This window comes from Mustela nivalis (assembly GCF_964662115.1).
Source record: "Mustela nivalis genome assembly, chromosome: 17".
In the NCBI taxonomy this organism is placed as follows: domain Eukaryota; kingdom Metazoa; phylum Chordata; class Mammalia; order Carnivora; family Mustelidae; genus Mustela; species Mustela nivalis.
In genome coordinates, this window is record NC_139036.1 from 9,249,464 (window position 1) to 9,266,235 (window position 16,772).

General features: G+C 52.6%; 1 protein-coding gene across 1 annotated transcript in view; it reads left to right on the plus strand.

The window, feature by feature from the left end:
- Positions 1 to 13,564: 13,564 nt before the first annotated feature.
- The window catches only part of HS3ST3B1 (heparan sulfate-glucosamine 3-sulfotransferase 3B1), a 39,900-nt gene continuing 36,692 nt past the window's right edge, over positions 13,565 to 16,772 (plus strand). The window contains exon 1 of the mRNA XM_082705776.1: positions 13,565 to 14,606. Coding sequence (XP_082561902.1) covers positions 14,053 to 14,606 — 554 coding nt within the window. The 5' untranslated portion in view covers positions 13,565 to 14,052. The remainder of the gene's footprint in view (positions 14,607 to 16,772) is intronic.

Sequence of the window (16,772 nt, forward strand, 5' to 3'; positions counted from 1 at the left end):
CGGGGGAGAGGAAGAGAAAGTCCGGTATACAGCTGTCTCTATTTCTATCTGAATTCATTTTTCAAATTCATGTTTAAATTAGTATGTGGGGTGCCTGAGTGGCTCCGTTATTAAGCGTCTGCCTTCAGCTCAGGTCGTGATCCCAGGGTGCTGGGATCGAGCCCCGCATCAGGTTCCCCGCTCGGTGGAGAGTCTGTTTCTCCCTCCCCCGCCCCCTCCTGCTTGTGTTCCCTCTCTTGCTCTGTCTCTCTCTGTCAAATAAATAAAATTTAAAAAAATTTTAAATTTGTGGGGTTTTTTTCTCTTTTGCAACAAATACATACCTTTATAGTATCTACACTTAACACTGTCAAGATTCTTGTATAGTCCGTGAGCCATATGAAGGCGTGGACTGTTTCTGCTGCGAACACAGTACCTAGCCCAAGACTTCAAGAAAGACTTCAAGAAAGTCCAAATGAATGAAGGAAGGAAGGTGTTGAACTAGTGAAGGATCCAGAAACTCATTTACTTCAGAATCCGGGGGATCTAAAGCAGAGCACAAACTGACATCATCCATGCATATTAAGTAGGTTATTAATTTAATGCAATAAGCCCACCTGCTTAACTACCTCAATTACTTTGAGCAACAACAATTTGTTGGTCACTCATTCGCCGTCTAAGACTGTGGCAGGCACCAGGGTCAAGGGCAGGGAGGATTTACAAAGAAGTGGAGGAGTGGTCCCTGGGGGGTTCGCTAGGATACGTACAGATGGAAGAAAACAACACGGGAGTGATCTATGCACCCCCTTCTCCCCTGGCCCCCTGCCAAGCCCCCCACCTGGCCAAGGGCAGACCTAGATTGAGAGGTTCTTGGGTGGTGGAACAAAAGCAGTCAGGGTCATGTCTGTTTGGCCTCTTTGCTGAAGTCTAGATGGGCAAGTCAGTTCAGTGTTGGAAAGCCGCGTTCACCTCCTTCCATAAAAGAAAATGCTTTGACTCAGGGCACACAGAAGTCCCTTCAACGCCAACCTTTCATTTTGTCTTTGTCTTTGGGAACTATGTGGAAGGAAGAGAGATTAGAAGCTGGAGTTACAGAGGCCCTAATATACTCATTTCCAGCTCTCAATAATGGCTCTCAGGGCCCTTTCCGGATTCTATTTCAAAAAATGTGACATTTAAAAATCACATCAATTGACAATGAAGGCAATCTCACATAAAAATCCACTTTTCCAGCTTTGCTGGAAAAAAAATGGGAACATCTGACAATACCAGGAAGCGCTAGCGCAGAGGTGGTGAGTGCTACCTTCCCATTCTAGAACTTCAGACCCTCTCAATTGTCCCTTACCTGTCCTACTGGTCTAGCTGTTGACTGACTTTCAGAGCCGCTATGCGGAGCAGGAGTTCAAGTTTACCTACAGTCAAGTGATTTTCATGGAGGTATGTCCATGGACAGTGGGCGGGAGCTTCCTGGGTAGGTTGGTCAGAAGGTCTGAGTGTGTTTTGAACCCCAGAGATTGTAAAGATTCTCTTCCCACTTTTTTACCTAAGAATCCCCAGATGTTGGGGCACCCGGGTGGCTCAGTGGGTTAAGCCTCTGCCTTCAGCTCAGATCATGATCTCTCTCAGGGTCCTGGGATCGAGCCCCACATCGGGCTCTCTGATTAGCAGGGAGCCTGCTTCCCCCCTTCTCTCTCTGCCTGCCTCTGCCTACTTGTGATCTCTATCAAATAAATAAATAAAATCTTAAAAAAAAAAAAAAAAAGAATCACTGGATGGTCCGAGCCACGGTGATGAGAGCATTGTGGCAGAAGCTGGTACAGAGATCGTTGATGTAACAGCGAGAGCAGCTAGCATCCTTTGAGGCATAGGTCTGGCACTGCTCTTAACCCCTTAGCATGACCAGCCCCATTTTACAGATGCAAACGGAGGCATAGAGAGATTAATTCATTGCTTTCTCTGAGCCCTGGGCTGGCGGGTGACTGAGCCACATACTCTTGCTGCCCATGAAACAAGGCTGAGAGCTGGGGGTGTGTTCAGTGAAAACCCAGAGTCTCTGAGTGGCGAGGGAGAGGCTGAACCGGGTGTCAGTGAGCAGTAGTTATCTGGAGGGGCAGAGCAGGGCCTGCGGGCTGAATGTTAGTTGACGTGACGGTAATGGCTAGAAAAGCAATCCCAGCAGAACACAATGTGTTACTTTTAACACACTGTTAACGTCCTCCAGATAAATGCTTAAAGCCAACCAGGCAAGAGGCAGCTCCAGGTTTTATAAACCAACCTCATTTTTCGGTAGAACCACATTTGTGCATTTGTGCCTAGCAGATGGAGATGGGGTCGAAAGTCTGCCTGTGGCCTGTGGAAGTTTAAAAGGCGGGCGGAATGCTCTGGAGACAAAGCTCACCATTCAGCGCCATAACTAATTTTCGTGGATGGCTTATGAAAGTCAGCATCCCTACTTCGCACTCAACAGTCTTCACAAAAAGCACCAGGCGTTCCGATTTCAGGCAGGTTTCCCAAAAGCTCAAAGTTAAGGAATTCATAAAGTGCTAATGGACGTCCAAAGGAAAAATGCCATTCCCCGTATGGCTGATTCCCACCCCCCCCAATGTACTTAGCAAAGCAGGGGAGCCGGGTGTAGCGCGCGTGACGACAGGAAACTCTCTGGTCTGTTACTTCAGCCTGTTTGGTGACCACCGGAATTGAAAATGACGGAAAACGAAGACTAGGTTACAAAGGTGATTTCCGGAGGGAAAGAAGAGCGGAAGAAGGAAAAGAACGGTGAGAAATGGAAGAGGGGGACGCATCAATAGCGAAGCGATGCTGTGTGACATTGCTAGGGACAAGCAAGGGGCAGAGAGGCATAGCACGGAAACCTCTGGAATCAGCGGCCTTTTGGATGAGAAACAGGGTTAGGGAGAGTGTGCCTTTGCATTTTTTTTCTTTTGCTTTTTCTTAAGATTTTTATTTATTTATTTGACGGAGAGAGAGATCACAAGCAGGCAGAGAGGCCAGAGGAGACAGAGGGGGATGCAGGCTCCCTGCTAAGCAAGGAGCCTGACTCGGGGCTCGATCCCAGGACCCTGAGATCATGACCTGAGCCAAAGGCAGAGGCTTAACCTACTGAGCCACCCAGGTGCCCCTTTGGTTCAGTTTTTAAAATTAAATGTTGAAGGGGGGTGCCCTGGGTGGTATAGTCAGTTGAGCATCTGACTCTTGGTTTCAGCTCAGGTCGTGATCTTGGAGTCATGGGGTCGAGCCCCGTGTCGGGCTCCACACTCAGTGTAGAGTCTGCTTGGGATTCTCTCTCCCTCTCCCTCGGCCCCTCCTGCTCATATTCTCTCTCTCTTTTAAATCTTTTTTTTTTCCCCCGAGATTTTATTTATTTATTTGACAGAGATCACAAGTAGGCAGAGAGGCATTGGGTGGGGGATATCCTGAGATTAGGACCTGAGCCAAAGGCAGAGGCTTAACCCACCGAGCCACCCAGGCACCCCTCTTTCAAATCTTTCTTAAAAAATTAAATATTGTGGCTCAGTCGGTTGGGCAGCTGCCTTCGGCTCTGGTCATGGTCCTGGGGTCCTGGGATTGAGCCCTGTGTCGGGCTCCTTGCTCGGCAAGGAGGGAAGCCTCCTTCTCCCTCTCCCTCTGCCTGCTACTCTGCCTACTTGTGTATGCTCTCTCTCTCTCTCTAAAATAAATAAATAAAATAAAAAAAATAAATATTGAGATGACTGCAATTCCTCGTCTGTGTTCTGTAGACAAGTGTGCTATCCTACAAACTGGGCCCAAGTGTAAGTAAAAATACACAAAGGCACACTGATTATTAGTGAAAGGCAAACAAAAAGAACCTCATTGAGATACCAGCTCACATCTGTTAGGATGGCCACTATAAAAAATATAAGTGTTGACCAGGTTGTAGAGAAAGTGGAATCTCGTGGACTTTGGTGGGATGTAAAATGAAGGAACTGCTCCAGGAAACGGTATGGCAGCTCCTCGAATAATTAAACATAGGATTTCCATATGATCCAGTAATTCCACTTCTGGATACATCGCCAGAGGAATCAAAAGGAAGGTTTCAAAGAGATACTTCTATACCCTCGCGCATAACAGCTCTATTCATAACAGCCGAAAGGCAGAAAGCATTCACATGGATGAATGGATAAACAGAATTTGGTAGGTGCAACGGAATATTATTCACCCTCAACAAAGAAGGAAATCTGGACACCTGCTACAACATGGATGGACCTTGAGGACATAATGCTGTATGAAATAAATCAGACACGAAAAGACCAATGAGGTACCTTGAGTCGTTAAATTCATAGGGATAGAAAGTCAGTTGCCAGTGGCTGGGGAGGGAGAACTCTTGGGGAGGGAGGATTAAATGTATTTTTTAATAAGTATAGAGTTTCAGTTTCGCAAGACGAAGAAAGTTCTAGAGATTGGCTGTGCAACAACGTGAGAGATTGTGAAAGATACCAGATGCCATGTTTCCCTGAAGGCCAAGAGTGTAACAATCTACCACAATCACCGAGAGAATAAGGGGAGAAAATGTAGAAAACACAATCCAACAGAAGGTCAAAAATGAGGGGGAAAAAAAGCAAAGACAGATGATGGAAAATAGAATATTAAAATACAATTTGAAACTAAGCCTAACTGTGTCATTAATTAAAATAAAAAGGGGTAAACTCAACTTTCTCTGTAATATTTTATTAAAAAGATAAATTATGCTAAAAATACCTGGATAGTGGAGTTACAGATGTGCCTGATATGCTTTTCTTTTCTTTTCAATGTTTGAGGTATTTCCTAGTTTAAAATATATATAAATATATTTTCAAAGGAGTAAAAGGGAAAAGCATACCTCCCAGGAGGAATTACTTTAGAAATCTGAGTAAGAAGTGAGGAGTAGGGGATGCCTGGGTGGCTCAGTCGGTTGGCTCAGGTCATGATCCTAGAGTCCTGGGATCAAGTCCCACAGTGGGCTCTTTGCTAAGCAGGGAACCTGCTTCTCCCTCTGCCTTCTCTGCCTGCTGTTCCCTCTGCTTGTGCTCCCTCTCTGACAAATAAATGAAATCTTAAAAAAGAAACAAAAAAAAAAAGGTGAGGAGTAGGTCGCACCAAATGATGGCAAGGATATGGAGCAATAGGAACTATCATGCATTGTGGGTGGAAGTACAAAATGAAACAACCTCTCTGGGAGACATTACAGTAGTTTCTTAAAAAAATAAAAATTCTCACCACATGACCCAGCAATTGCCCTGCTTAGTATTTGCCCAAATGAGCTGGAAAATCATGCCCACACAAAATCTGCACATGAATATTTATAACAGCTTTATTTATAGTTGACAACACTTGGAAGCTTTCAAGATGTCCACGTAGGCGACGGGATACACAAATGTGATATCCAGACAACAGAATATTGTCCAGCAGTGAAAAGGAATGACCTATCAAGCCATGAAAATCAGGGAGAATTCTTGAATGCACATTGCTAAGTAAGTGAAAGGATCCAACCTAAAACAGCAACGTTGTGTGATTCTTTTTTTTTTTTTTTAAGATTTTATTTATTTATTTGACAGAGATCACAAGTAGGCAGAGAGGCAGGCAGAGACAGAGGAGGAAGCAGGCTCCCTGCTGAGCAGAGAGCCCAATGTGGGGCTTGATCCCAGGACTCTGAGACCACTACCCGAGCTGAAGGCAGAGGCTTTAACCCACTGAGCGACCCAGGCACCCCATGTTGTGTGATTCTAACTATACAATGTTCTGGAAAAAACAAAACTATGGAGAAAGCAAAAAGATCAGCAGTTACCAGGGGCTCGAGAGGAGGGAGGGACGAGTAGATAGATGTGTTTCAGGCAGTGAAATTTTCTGTATGGCACTAAAATGGTGGGTATGTGTCACCACACATTTGTCAAAACCCACTGAATGAGTAACACAAAGCGTGTTATACCCTGATTTACACAATAATAATGCGTCGATATTGGTTCATCTGAGAAAACCAATGTACCAGCTATTAATCTAATCAAATGAACACTAGCAATTACTCTTGGGGGAACGTGTGGGTAAGCGTGGTGTTGAGGAGATGGATGGGAGCTCCGTACTCTCCACTCCTTTTTTCCGTCAACCCAAAACTGCTCTAAAAAATGAAGCCTATTAATTAAATAAAAGTGAGCAGTCAGAATAATAATTCTGAAACTCTCAAAAATTTACAGGGGCGACTGGGTGGCTCAGTGGCAGTGCCTCTACCTTTGGCTCAGGTCATGATCCCAGGACCCTGGGATCAAGCCCCACATCGGGCTCTCTGCTCAGCAGGGAACCTGCTTCCCCCTCTCTCTCTGCCTGCCTCTCTGCCTACTTGTGATCTCTGTCTGTCAAATAAATAAATAAAATCTTAAAAAAAAATAAAATAAGGGGGAAAAACTGTCAATAAAAAAAATTTACAGTGACAAAATATTACAAGTGCAATGTTTCTGAAAAACAAACGAGGTCAAAGAAAAGATTTGATGTTTCAAATAAACTAGCTTTCCTCCCAAAGGGGTAAGAGCCTGGTCATTGAAGGCAACCCAGACATCTCTGGAGGGCAGTCTGAGCTCCAGAGCTTTCTGTGTGGTCAGCAAAAGACATTGCACCTGCAGCAGAGCTGGACATCTCCCTCTACCCCAGCCTGTCCTCCTCCCCCGACAGGTGTTGTTCCCAAGGAACTCTCTCCTAAACATCCAGTATACTCGTCCTTCCCTAGCTACATATTCTCAGCTGATACCCTTGAAGGGCATGAGCTCAGGGAGAAAAATTAGGCAATGAAGGTATGCCAATAACTAGTGAAAAAAAATTGGAGCTGCCGAGTAAAACTTAGACAGTGACTGAGATAAAGTATGCAGGAGGTGTGTTGAATTCCAAAATGGATACCACCAAAGAATGGTATCTATGCCAGTAGAAAACAGAACATGTATAAAATTTGAAGTGGAAAAAAAAAATATGCATCTCAAGAATTTTATACCCAGACACATTTTTTCTTCAAGTCTAAAAAGGCAATGGGCAGACATTCTCAAGGTGTCAAAAAAGTACTGCAGTCATGAACACTTTCAAAACATCAGCAATAGCCAATTACTCCGTTACAATCAGCTGTAATATGCACCAAAAATGAAACTCTCAGGGCACCTGGGTAGCTCAGTGGATTAAAGCCTCTGCCTTCAGCTCAGGTCATGATCCCAGGATCCTGGGATTGAGCCCCACATCGGGCTCTCTGCTCAGCAGGGAGCCTGCTTCCTCCTCTGTCTCTGCCTGCCTCTTTGCCTAGTTGTGATCTCTGTCTGTCAAATAAATAAATAAAATCTTTAAAAAATAATAAAAAATAATAAATCTTTAAAAAAAACAAGGAAACTCTCACTGGGGTACCTGAGTGGCTCAATGAGCTAAGTGTCCAGTTGTTTCCACTTGAGCAGTAATCTTATGGGTCATGGGACTGAGACTCACATTTAAGGTTCCATGCTCAGCATGGGGTCTGCTTGACCCTCTGCCCCTCCTCCCACCCTCCCTCTCCCTCTCTCCAATAAATAAAACTTTTAAAAAAAGAAGCTTTTAGATTTCTTGGCTCCATTGAGTCACATAAAAATAAAACAAAAACAGACAATTTATATAATTGTTATTACATGTCAAATTATGAACCTTGGCAAAGTAAAATAAAGTATACATTAGTTAACTTCTTTTTAAGTTACAGGGGTCAAAACAAGGATGTGTGCTAACTCACTCATGTTTCAAAGAAAGGAGTGAATAAATAAATATCATCTCTAAAATACATAGTTTAAAAAATGATTCCAAATGCATGCATTTTCTTTTCTTTTTCTTTTCAGAGGTGCCTTTTAGGAAACCAAAGTCCCAGAAATAAAGAAACATTTATTACTTCAATAATTCCTTACTTTCAAATTGAAGTTATCTGTAGTCAGCATTTTTATTTATTTATTTATTTTAAAGATTTTATTTATTTGACAGACAGAGATCACAAGTAGGCAGAGAGGCAGGCAGAGAGAGAGGGAGAAGCAGGCTCCCCACCGAGCAAGGAGTCTGATATGAAATTCGATTTCAGGACGCTGGGATCATGACCTGAGCAGAAGGCAGCTGCTCAACCAACTGAGCCACCCAGGCATCCCAGGATGCTTTTAAAAAAAAAAAAAAAAAAAAAAAAGTTATTTATTTATTTGAGAGAGAGAGAGCGGGCATGCAGAGGAAGAGGGAAAAGCAGACTCCCTGCTGAGCAGGGAGCCCAAGGCAGGGCTTGATCCCGGGACCCTGAGATCATGACCTGAGTCAAAGGCAACCGCCTAACCAACTGAGCCATGCAGGCGCTTTCTGACGCTGATGTGAACCATAGCATAGAAAGAGAGGGACACAGGTTGTGTTGCATGGGTTGTGTATAGGATGTTTTTGAAGGAGTGCTCTTGGGATCGATACCTGTGGAAGGAAGGTGCAATGTCCTTTGCCGACCCCATAGGATTGCCCTCTGGAGCTATCTGGATTGGCTGGGAAGACCAAGTCTCTACCCCTGGATGGGGGCTCCCCTGGGAAGAGGTGGGATGGGTCGTTCAGCTAGGGGCTCTCTACTGCAGTTGTCTGCAGGCCCAGAGGGGCCAGAGACACACCAGCAGGTGGGGCAGTGGATCCCTCACTCACAGGGGCTGTGGGGTCCCAACGGTGTCCACTACAAGAGAGGCTGATGCCTCCGGCAAGAGGATGGGAAACAGACATCCTTGAGGCAGGAACAGCTGAGATCCAGAGCAACAGTGGGGTCACTCTGTGCTGGGTTTGCTTGCAGCTTCCTTCATTGTGACAAGAGGGAAGAAGAGGGTTGGGGTGGGTGTTAGTGCAGAGGTTTGGTGGAGAGAAGGTGTAGACAGTCCCCTACTAGCATCAGTGTTCTCAAAGAAGGTTAGAGAAATGCTGTCTCTTGGCAAAGTGGGCCTCCTGGAGACACTTAGGAGAGTTGCAGATGTCTTTGATGTGACGGCAGAGGGCAAATTCACCTCCATGGGAAGATTTCCTCCAGCAACTCAGGAGCTCAGGCCAGAAAGGTTGAAGGCAGGATTGGCCTTGGAGGATTTCCACTGCTAGGAGAGTACAGTGGAGGAAGAGAGGGACCAAAGGTGTTTGCAGGAGAAGAGCACAAAGGCAGACAGTGGAACTGGGGCTCAGAAGGATTGTGTAACTTTTTCAAAGTCACACAGCCAATAAATGGTTGGGAAGCAGATTAGGCAAAGTAATGCACCTCTGATGTATGGTATTCAGGGACCTGGCAGGAAAGATGACACACCCCAGCTGGGTAATTTGAGGGGAGTGTAATAATTTGAATTAGAGAGAACACGCAGGAAGAACACTGTGCCTGGGCCCCCAAGTAGGTGACGGGAACAGCCATGCCAGGACCCGGCGACAGCATGGCTGCGTGGAGAGGGCCTCCCTGTCACGTCCAGGGAGGGAAGCAGACAGCCTCTGATGGCCCAGCCAAGAGGGAGCACGGGCATGAGGACCCCTGCCTCAGTTTCCCCACCATTCCCTGCCCCAGTGTTCCCTCGAGGACAAGGAAACCTCCAGGCTCGGAGCAAGGTGCGTTGAGGAATCAGCGCACAACCTCGACTTCTCCGGACACAGGTCACCGAACCAGTCAGGGCATCCAACTTCTTTTCGCTGTAGGATAAGAGCAATCACCGTCTGTGATTTGCACAGAGCTCTTCCTGCAGCGGGCGCTTTACGTCATTGACCCGCCACATATCAATCACCCCAGCGTCCTCGGGTGGGTCCCACCGAGTCTGGGCCAATACGCGCTCCAGTAGGCGCAGTGGGAGCGCAGCGCTGGGAAGGGCTTCCTACCTCTGGAGAAGCCCTCCAGCCACTCTTACTGGAAATTTCGAACCCCTCCTCCGCCTGGCCAAGGGGCTGCCACAAGGCTGGGCAAGTGCCCGCCTCTGGCAAATAGCTCCCCGCGCGCAGATCGGCTCCCTCCACCCCGGGAGGAGATGGGGGTGCCGCGGCCGCCTGGACACCTGGAGACCGGGGAAGCCACGGAAGCTCCGGGGGGCACCAGGGGGCGCCGCAGCAGCCCAAGCGGAGGGGAAAATCTCCTTCCCCGAGGGCAGGGGTGACAGGCCGGCCGCAGCAGCCGGCGATCTTCTCCTCCCGCCACTCGGCGACTGTCAGAGCGCCCCCTGGCGGGCGGGCATCGGAGGCGCGGCCGCGACCGGGCGGAGGAGGAGGAAGCGGGGGGCTTGCAGCTGCAAACCCGCGGGAGGCCACGTCGCTGCCGTGCTGGGGTGAGATGGCGGGGGCGCCGAGGAGGGGGAGGAAGGTCCGAGTTCCGGTGCCGGCCCCGCAGGGAGCAGAGGTGGGGCACGGATCCGGGAGGCTGTGGGTCACGAGGAGGAGTTGGCAGGGGGGCTCGAGCAGCTGCGGAGGCCTCCCTTCCCGAGGCCAGGAGCAGAGAAACTTCAGGCGGAAGGTACCGCGGCGATATGTTGGCTCAAGTCCCCTCTTTTACAGACGGGGAATTTTAGGGCCCGGGAATGACCCTCCTGGGTCACCTGGCGGGCCGTTGGCAGCATGACCTTGGGAAAGAGGACAGGGACTGCCCCCCAACCCCCCGTCCTTCTGCGGCGGGGTTAGAACCCTCAGAGGCCCCAGGTGAGCCCCCCCCCCCAATTAGGTAATCCCAAAGAAACCAACCAAAATAAAACATGAACCTTACTAGGGTGCTCAAATTGAAGTTGTTCCTTTCCAGGTTTTCTGAAGGCAAATATTTGCATAATTTGACCAAGGGTAAACCTTTCTCCAGTTGTGAGCGGCGGCCTTTGCTGCTGGCCTGGATCGGGCGTGGAGGACCCCCAGCACTGCTGAACAGTATTTAAGGACAGGAACTCAAACTGGGTTCGCGGTCAGCTTTGCCACCAACTCTGAGCAAGGGTGAGACTCGGGTTCCGCATCTGCAGAATGGGAGCATGGAAAAGCTAGCGTTGACCCAGGGCAGAGCCTCTGGCGGCAGCCAGGCGTGGGGGGTTTGGGGCGCATTCCGAGCCCAGTGGACCAACCAGCCAAGTGGACGAAAGGGTCAAAGTGGCGGATCACAGCCCAAGCGCTGCTCAAGCCGCGGATGACCCGCCGACCTCAGGCTGCTGTGGGCACTGAGAATTCCTGCTTTGTTCTGGTGGGGATTGAATGCGCGCCGGGTGGACGCGGGCGGCCACTTGGCTCTGGGGTGCTCAGCTCTGCGGAACACTCCGGGCAATTTCCGATGCCCACGTTTTTGCTTCCACTCCCTCCTTTCACCGCCGGAAAAGAGCCCTAAATATATCCGGCGGCTTGGATTTGTAATCCTTTACTTTTCTTTTACACTGGGCTTCTCTAGCCCACAGGACAGAGACCATTTTTATTAGGAGTATCAAAATCCTTAAAAAAAAAAAAAACCAAAAACTCACACAAAACTATGATTCCCACCCAACCAGGCCTGAAGTTTGCCACACCGGGGAGCTACAACCCGGCCAAACACAAATCATAAACCCCTCTTACCCCCTCTCCTAAATCTTCAAAAATCTTCATAGCCTCCTCAACAATAGGAACTCATTAAAGACACACCCTTTGGAGACACTATTTCCTTCTTTCATTTCCAAAATAAAAGGTCGGGCTAGTGCTCAGAAACGCATTCTCGTGTTTTCGAAGTTTAAATAAGTTAATAATTAACTAATGAAATGTAAAATTGCGGGCGAATAAGTCACTTCTGCATAACAAATACAACATCCCAGCGGCAGGGGTGAAGAAAAGCTGTAAAGAAATCCCCCCTGCGAACAGAGAAGACGCAGGAGAACCCTCTACCTAGATTATTGCCCCCTCAGCAGTTTTGTAGGAAAATGTCCTGGGCGCAAAGTAGTTGCAAAGGGGTGGCGCGGGGCATAGCCGGGGCGCGTCGGCCCCAGGGTGGCCTCTGGGTTGTCTGAACCCTCTCGGGTCATCGCCGTCTCCCACTGGCACTTTTTCGAAGCAGAGGTGCGCACTATAAGGGCAGGCTGGCTTTTTCAGTGTGCTCCAGACAGAGGGGAATTGGCCTTGGGGTAGGGCTGCGGGGACTCGGGACACTTGGGGACATTTACTGAGAAGCGAAGGCTAATCTCGGACAGTGGGCAGGAGGGCAAGGGCTCAGGTCGGTTCGTGCATGGTTGCGCCGACAGGGAAATGCAGCGTGGGCGGCGGCTCTCGGTGAGTCACCCCAGGGGGCGACACTCAGCCGCGGGGGCTCCGCTGGGGTCGGAATCGGAAGGAACATTCTATCCCGGAAAGGCGCGAAGCCGGGCGTTGGAGGCCCCCTGGCCCCGCCGGAGCGGGGTTGCGGGCGCTGAAAACTTTCTGAGCGCTCCCGGAATGAACTTGAGCATCCCGAGCTTCTGAACCGCGAAGGCCGGGGGCAAGAGGTACCCCTCGCCGGCGCTTCCGCCGGGAGGGTTTACAGCTCGGCGGAAGCTTGGCTCCCCCGCCACGAAGGTCCCTTTGCAGAAACCTGGGGAGAGCAACTAACACTGGATTTTGACTTAAATAAGTGCAAGTCAGCGATCAGTCGGCTGCAAGTTGACTTTGACTTTAAAAGAAAAATCGGTGGGAAACACCTGATCATTAGTGTAACAGGTCAGCAAACCTAACTGGCTCCTGGATGAAGGCGAATGCAGTGTTGGCTTTAATATGTATTCAGGGAAAGGGGAGGCGAGAACATTGTCGTAAGCCTGACGTCCCCAACAAACATATCCCGACAGAACTTGCTACACGTGACTTTCACACTCCCTTTCCACCACGAAGCTTCCTACCAGACTGTCTCTCACTTAATTTCTTCCTTCGCTCCTCCGACCTTTCCCGACGGTTTGGGAAGGCAGGGAAAATTTTTCCCCAGGACAGTTTACACCGGTCTCGGTTAATCCGCAGCCCGAAAGAGATCAACCCCTGACAAAGAAGAAAGAAAAACTAAAAAAAAAAAAAAAAAAAAAAAAATGTTGAAAGCCATTTATAGACTTTCCACTTAAACTTCCAAAACCGGTGCCTGTCCCGGAAGCCCCCGCCCCTCCGAGTCCCTGGCGTGGGATGGTCGAGTCTGGGGGCTGCAGGCGTCTCTGGCCTTGACTCTCGCTCTTCCAACCCCCTTCCTTCCCAGTGCACAACACACACATACACACACACACATCACAAGCCCTCCAGCGAAACATCTGGATCTGGGCTCGAGTCCCCGACACAAGGGCAACTACACGCCAAGACTGGCTCCTGCGGAGCGAGCGCAGAAATGCGCGCGGGAGCGGGAGCGCACCACAGTACCACCCCGCGGGATCAGAGCTCTCCCAGCGCTCTGTCAATCCAGCATCCTTCCGACCATCTGCTCCTGTCACCAGCCCCTGGCTCCGCCCCCACCGAGTCCGCCCCGTAGCCCGCAGCCAATAGCAACCTCCGACCTCTCTCCACCGCTCCAAACCCTTTCCACACCCCCACGTTCCGGGAGCCGGTTGGCTGCTGCACGCTCAGCGGAGCGCCCGTAGTCGCAGGGCGTTCCGGGTTTCTGATAGGCGGAGCGGCCCGTCACTCTGGAAGGCCGGGCCCGCCCACCCCACCTCGGTCTCTGGCTCTCTTCCTGCGCAGTTCTTCGCAGCCTCCGCGGGGAAGTGCCGGGGCTGCTCCCTGGGCTCAGTGGGCAGGCCGGCGAGAAGGCAGCCCCGGCGAGCGGCCGCGCCGCGTACGCGGTCCGGAGTGAGCAGGGAGCGGGGGTTCGGCGTTCTCTTGCTAGAGCAGGAGCAGCCCCTCCGCCAGCAGTTGCCGCCACCCCGACTTTCGTCCAGTTGAGGCTCCTCCCGGGCAACATGTCAAAAGCCGCCACCGCTACAGCTGCCGCCGCCACCTGGGGAAGAGTAGCAGCAGCGGCGGCGGCGGCGGCGGCGGCGACAGCGGGCGCGCGGGGGCAATAAACCGAACCCCGCGGGCGTCCTGCGGGCCAGGGAACCCTCTCCGCGCTCACAGCTCCGGCGGGCCCCGCGCCATGTGCTGAGCCATGTCCCTCGCCGCGCCCCCGGGCTGCGCATGGGGCAGCGCCTGAGCGGCGGCCGATCCTGCCTCGATGTCCCCGGCCGGCTCCTGCCGCAGCCGCCGCCGTCCCCGCCACCGGTGAGGAGGAAGCTCGCGCTGCTCTTCGCCATGCTCTGCATCTGGCTCTACATGTTTCTGTACTCGTGCGCCGGCTCCTGCGCCGCCGCGCCGGGGCTGCTGCTGCTGGGCTCGGGGTCCCGCGCCGCCCACGCCCCGCCAGCCCTGACCCCAGGTCCCGATGGGATTGCCCCCAGGCTGCCGTTCCAGGCGGCGCCGGCCACCCCGCCGGCCGCGGGTAAGGAGCCGGCCGAGGGCGCCGCGAGCCAGGAGGAGCAGAGTCCCGAGACGCCAGACTCCCCCAGCTCCATCTCCAGCTTCTTTAGTGGATCCGGGAGCAAGCAGCTGCCGCAGGCCATCATCATCGGCGTGAAGAAGGGCGGCACGCGGGCTCTGCTCGAGTTCCTGCGCGTGCACCCCGATGTGCGCGCCGTGGGCGCCGAGCCCCACTTCTTCGACCGCAGCTACGACAAGGGCCTCGCCTGGTACCGGTGAGTTTCCCTACCGCGGCCGGGGCTAAGGGACGGGGCGGCAGAAGAGGGAAACGTGGCATGTGCTGGGGAAGTGACAGGGGTACAGCCGCCGACCACCGGGCGCGGGGAGGGGCAGACAGGAATAACGCACGGCGCCCGGAATCCCGCCCCATCGTGGTACGGGGTGCGCGCGGCTCGGCTCTCTCCACAACGCGTAGAAACTTCTCGAGGAGCTCCGGCGGCCCGGTGACCCACGGTGCCCTTAAAATTAGTCAAAGAAGGGGGGCTAGCCACTGGGATGGCGCTCAGGGAAGCGCGCAGCCCTCTCACTGTGGCCGTTTCGCAAACGAATCGATCCAGTGTGGCTCGTATTTAGTGTTTGCTCTCGGAGCCCCGGGACGTTCTGCGCCCAGTCGGTCACGGTCTCCACCCTAGACCAACTTCTGCAGCAGCTTCTGCTCCCCAGATGGGGATGGGGGTGGGAGAGACGGCGTCTGTAAACTTTTTTCCTACAGTCCTCCTCCTTGCTGGAACCCGAAGAGGGTCAGACCCGCCTGGCTGGCGGGCAGCTTGGGCTCGGGAGGGTGAGCTGGGCGGGTGGCCCTGCGCCGCCGCCTCCTGGCCCACGGGCGGACGGACTGACTGGCCGGCGGTGCGGAGCGTGGAGCGGTGCTGGTCCCTGTCGGGCAAAGGCGCGCACTGCAGCCGGCGGGAGCGGCGCGCAGCTTTGAAGGCTCCAGGGCGCCTCGGGCTCTGCTCGCTGGTTTCCTCCTCCTGGGCCTGGGTGCCGGGAGAGCGCGGTTAGGGACCCGTTGTCCGCGGGCCCTGTACACGACGGGGCCCCAGGAATGTAAGGGGCTTATTGGTTGGGAAATGTGCGTCGCTCCGGGATCGGGGCTTCCGGGAGCTCGGTTTTCGGGTGGGGTTCTAAAAGGACCACGGCCCTCAGGGTCATTCATAATCACGACCTCTGCCCAACGCTTTCCAAAGCTACCGACCTTTGGGGTGGGCTTCTGGGTTGAACGAGCTTCCGGTGGGGCCCGCATGGGCAAGGGGGTCCACACTCCGGCCTTCGGAAACTTGGTCGCCTCCCAGGGGCCCCGGCCAACGGCCCTCACCCGTTCTCTCTGGCCATCAACCCCAACCCTCCCAAGTAGGACTCCCAACAAGTCCCCCGGCAGGCACCTTCCAGGCCTGAGCTGCTCGGGACTTCGGGAAACAAAAGAGAAAAGTCGAACCGAACCTCATCCCTGCTCCCATCCCCCCTTCTAGGCCCCAGGAGAGATAAAAGGGGGCTGACCCAGTGGATTAAAATCGTTCTCTTCCCAGCCTCGCCCTCTCCTTGCTTTTTGTCCTTAATGTTTTTATTATTGTCAGGAGTTGCCTATGTCTCGAGGTTTAGCCAGCCGTGACAGTCACGCTACCCACCGTTCCCGGGCCGTGGACACTGGCTGTTTAAGAATGGGGGCTCCGGAGTCCCGACGTCTGGCTTTGCGTCCCGGCTCTGGCGGCTTGCTGGTGGCGCGGAGCCTCAGTGCTCCTGTCCGTGCAGTGGGGATCCTGTGGTTCCCCCCCGGCGGGGAGGAGTGCGCTCGGGTGCCTGGCTGGCACGTGGGGGCCTCTCCGATTGTTATCGGGGCCACGGAGGGCATTGTTACTATTTCTTCTCCCACCTCTTCCACAGGGATGTGGGTCCTGGGGTCCGGGGTTGCAGGCTATAAGGCGCGCCCTTCCAGGGGGAAATCCACCAGGGGCCAGAGGTAGCCTGGGCTGTTCGTAGATGAGAAAACTTGGGGCCGGGTTGGGAGGAACTGGCAGGGGAGAGCGCTGGATCCGTCAAGTCAGGCGGTCGTAGAAGCACCTGGGGCAGGCTATGGAAATCCCCACAGGAAGATTCACGACGGCTCTTAGGCGGCCGCGCTCCACCTGCTACGTTCCTGTTGATTGACTCAAAACTGCTAAAGAAAAAAAGAAGCCGCCCTGGAAAGCCTCGCCGCGCGCCTGCGGCGGGGAGCGCAGCCGGGGAGCTTCGGGCGGGACCCGGCGCCCGCGGGCCGCCCTAAGAGCGGCTGCGACCGGCGGCTGCACTTCGGGGAGGCGGGACCTAGTCTAGGTCTGACCTAGTCATCCCCACCCCCCTACCCAGGCGGAGGGGCCGTACCGAAGGGGCGAGGAGGCCTAAGG